Source organism: Camelina sativa, chromosome 7 (assembly GCF_000633955.1).
Source record: "Camelina sativa cultivar DH55 chromosome 7, Cs, whole genome shotgun sequence".
In the NCBI taxonomy this organism is placed as follows: domain Eukaryota; kingdom Viridiplantae; phylum Streptophyta; class Magnoliopsida; order Brassicales; family Brassicaceae; genus Camelina; species Camelina sativa.
Genome location: NC_025691.1, coordinates 3529511 through 3532929, shown reverse-complemented (window position 1 = coordinate 3532929; position 3419 = coordinate 3529511). Strand labels below are relative to the sequence as shown.

General features: G+C 32.2%; 1 protein-coding gene across 3 annotated transcripts in view; it reads right to left on the bottom strand.

The window, feature by feature from the left end:
* LOC104704245 overlaps positions 2677-3419 on the bottom strand; it is a 4421-nt gene continuing 3678 nt past the window's right edge. For 2 of the 3 annotated variants that reach the window (XM_019227418.1, XM_019227419.1), the window contains one exon: positions 2677-3039. In XM_019227418.1, coding sequence (XP_019082963.1) covers positions 3004-3039 — 36 coding nt within the window. In that variant the 3' untranslated portion in view covers positions 2677-3003. The remainder of the gene's footprint in view (positions 3040-3419) is intronic. The other variant, XM_010420363.2, reaches the window with a different exon arrangement.

Here is a 3419-nt window from a genome sequence, read left to right as displayed (position 1 = left end):
TTTTGAAATGTGTCAAAAAAAACACTACTTGTGAAGTTACAAATAGACATACTCGTTAAGTGAACTTATTGGAAATATTATGAACTAGTCGTCTTACCGTTTTTTTTTTAAATGATTTTGTGGCAAGTATCTTCTTAAGAAAATCAGAGGTAAAAGAGAATCTTCCAAAAGTTTTCAACTTATATGATCGACCAGAATTTTTATGACATATGTATGGTTTTTTGATCATGCGGTTTGATATGTGATTCAACTCACAGATCCAGGTACTTGGCTATGGAATAACAAATTCGGCGTCGGCATGCTTTAACGACACACTCAAACTGGAAAATACTGAAAATCCTTTAACAACACAAACAAATTCTCCTCAGACACTTTGCTTCATTTTCAAAGGTCTTTCTTTATACACTCAAACCTGAAAAGGTGCCAACATAGTCCATAACTCAGAATTAATTCACATATGACAAAATCCAACACTCAAATGATCCAAAGTGCAAGAGCGAGAATTTGAGCCAAAACTGACCAGATTATGAACCTGGAGGAGTAGACTATTCAGAGCTTCAACGGAATGGAATCTGACCACTCGAATATGTTGGAATGCACTCGAGCATTACCTAAATCAGATATGGTTGCTCCAGCAGCAGCTCTCAACACATCTTCCAACATCTCAAAATTTCGCATTATATCTATGTGGTACAAACTCCCTCACATAGACCTTCATGCCTCACGGATTAAATCTGGTTCTCCCTCTCCATCTCTTATACACCTTTCTTCGTCATGCTCCGCACTAGATATTTGAAAGTGGATGCAAGTATCCTTAGATTCATACACGTATCATATCATTGTGTATGATTTAGCAAACATAAATCCAATGTATAAATTCAATATAGTTCATTTGTGCATGAATGAAAAAGACGATTCGTTTTAAGAGTTTTTTTCTGGTCTTATATCTCAAAAAAATAAATTCCTTTTGATACGTAATAAATAAGATTCTATAAATATTATACTTCCTAGGATTTTCACATAAATTAATAAATATATATAATTTTTAGCTATAAATACATTATTTATTCATAATAACATATTTTTAGAATTATTAATCAATAGTTATTAATCAAAAAATTTAAATTATCAATTAATGATTCTTGAAATTTAGGATTTCCTAGTATCAATTGATAAAAATTTACAGCAAAACAATCTTATGATACAAGAAAAAAATCATAGAAAGTCATATTTTATAATATAGTGGCATTATTGTATTTGTGTGTTTTTAAGATCAATAACACAAAATTTAGAAACTCAGAAAAAACTAATCTGCACAACCACCAAGACCCATGAAGCTGAACAAAATATATATTGAACTAACTAGTAAATGTTTAACATATACTGTATAATAGTAACAAAAAAATGGTTCATTATATTGTAACTTGACCAGCATATATGGCTTATTATTGCTGAAAAACACACCTCCTTAAAAAAATTTGATCAAATAAGCAACTGCCAAATAGGATTCAATAAAATAAAAGATTTTTTTTTTGAGAAAAACAGTTTTTTTAAAGAAAATTAATGTAGTTATACCTTCTAAAAGAAAAGTGAACAATGAAGGTAGTTGATACTTGAATTTGAGATGATAAGTTTTGCTTTTGGTAATTGATAATTATCTAAAATACTAACACAACAACAAAAAAGTTCATCTGAAATATGAACTGTTTGCTTTTGGTAATTGATAATCATCTAAAATATTTTTTGCTTTTGGTAATTGATTATCATCCAAATACTTTTGCTTTTGGTAATAACTGAGAAAAGTATTGGTATGTATTTTTTTATATGCAGAAATCAAAACGAATTTGAACAAAAAAGACACTTAGATGGCGAGAAAACCAGACTTAACTGTGTTAATTTTCCGTCCTACGTGGTAAAATATGTATATATACAACCTGTTGAGAAGTGTTCACGAAAGTTTTGGTGTGGCTTGTTGGTATCTCATGAGATGGCTGTCCCTCGAAACCCGGGTTCAATTCCCCTTTCCCACTAGTTCGAAACTCTTGAGCAAGAATCTGAAGCTGTGGAATCAACGTGTGTTCAATTACTTTGACAATTCCCTTTCCCACGATTTTTTTTTATTTTATTTTAATTGCAGAACTCGTGGTCTCTAGAGAAAAAAAGAGAAATAAAATTAGCGTTGTAGAGGTAGTCCGAATCTCTTGAGCAAGAATCTGAAGCGGTGGAATCAACGTGTGTTCAATTACTTTGACAATTCCCTTTCCCACAAATTTTTTTTATTTTATTTTAATTGCAGAACTCGTGGTCTCTAGAGGAAAAAGAGAAATAAAATTAGCGTTGTAGAGGTAGTTCGAAACTCTTGAGCAAGAATCTGAAGTTGTGGAATCAACGTGTGTTCAATTACTTTGACAATTCCCTAATATAGTAATATTCAATGATTTGATAGATCCATAGATAAGAACAACAAACATATTCTCAAGTGTTTTCATTTTACTCTGTTTTCTATTTGTAAAATCTTGAATCGATGAACTGTCTTGCAATGAAATCCATTCAAGTATACAATTTGATATATACTCGTCTGCACGTAAATGTTGATCTTCATGTTTTGTTTTTCTAAGAATCCTTTTGTGTGGTTACTTATCCTCTAAAACTTGAAGTTACATGACTCATGTATAGTGTAGCGCAAACATCTACTCTCTTTGATTATTGTTTTAGCATATTGTGTTACATGTGCTGTTCATGTATTTACAGGGCAATAAATCGTGTGTATTTTAGGTACCATGTTCGGCTTGCGGACGTCAAAGAGAGTCAGTGTGTGTGAGTTTGTGACTTTCTTTCTTATATACAAATCATTTGGCAGATTTGGGACAATGCTAGCTCTTGACGTATGCGACATTGAAGTATAAAACCTATCTATATACCCTAAGAACCTATCATATCCGGTAAAAAGAGAACAAAAAAAAAAAAATTGAAAAGAATTAAGAATATGGGTTTTGATCAGTTCTATGCAAGGTGCAATTTCCTTCTAGTTCCGTCTCCCTGCAAATTGCAAAACATGATCAGAACCGGGTATGAGAAACGCAGATACGTCAAGTTGAGAAGAACATTAATTACTTTGAGAGAAAACTTACTGTAGGTTGATTGTTCTTAGCAGACTTGCCATGTCTTGAGTCTACAGATTCTGGTCTCGTGGTTCGTCTGTGTAGTCTCTCCATAAAGTCTTGTATGTGATTATAAGTACTGCAAAGAGAAACCAGATCACAAAAATATGTCAGAACTACTCATATAAAAAAAGTGTAAACGTGTGTGGGATAATGCTTTACCTAAGCCGATGTCTGTTACAGGCAGCAAAGAAAGCAACAAAACCGTTCAATATACTCCTGACAGCACGAAAAACCTGAAAAATGCAGCAAAACAAA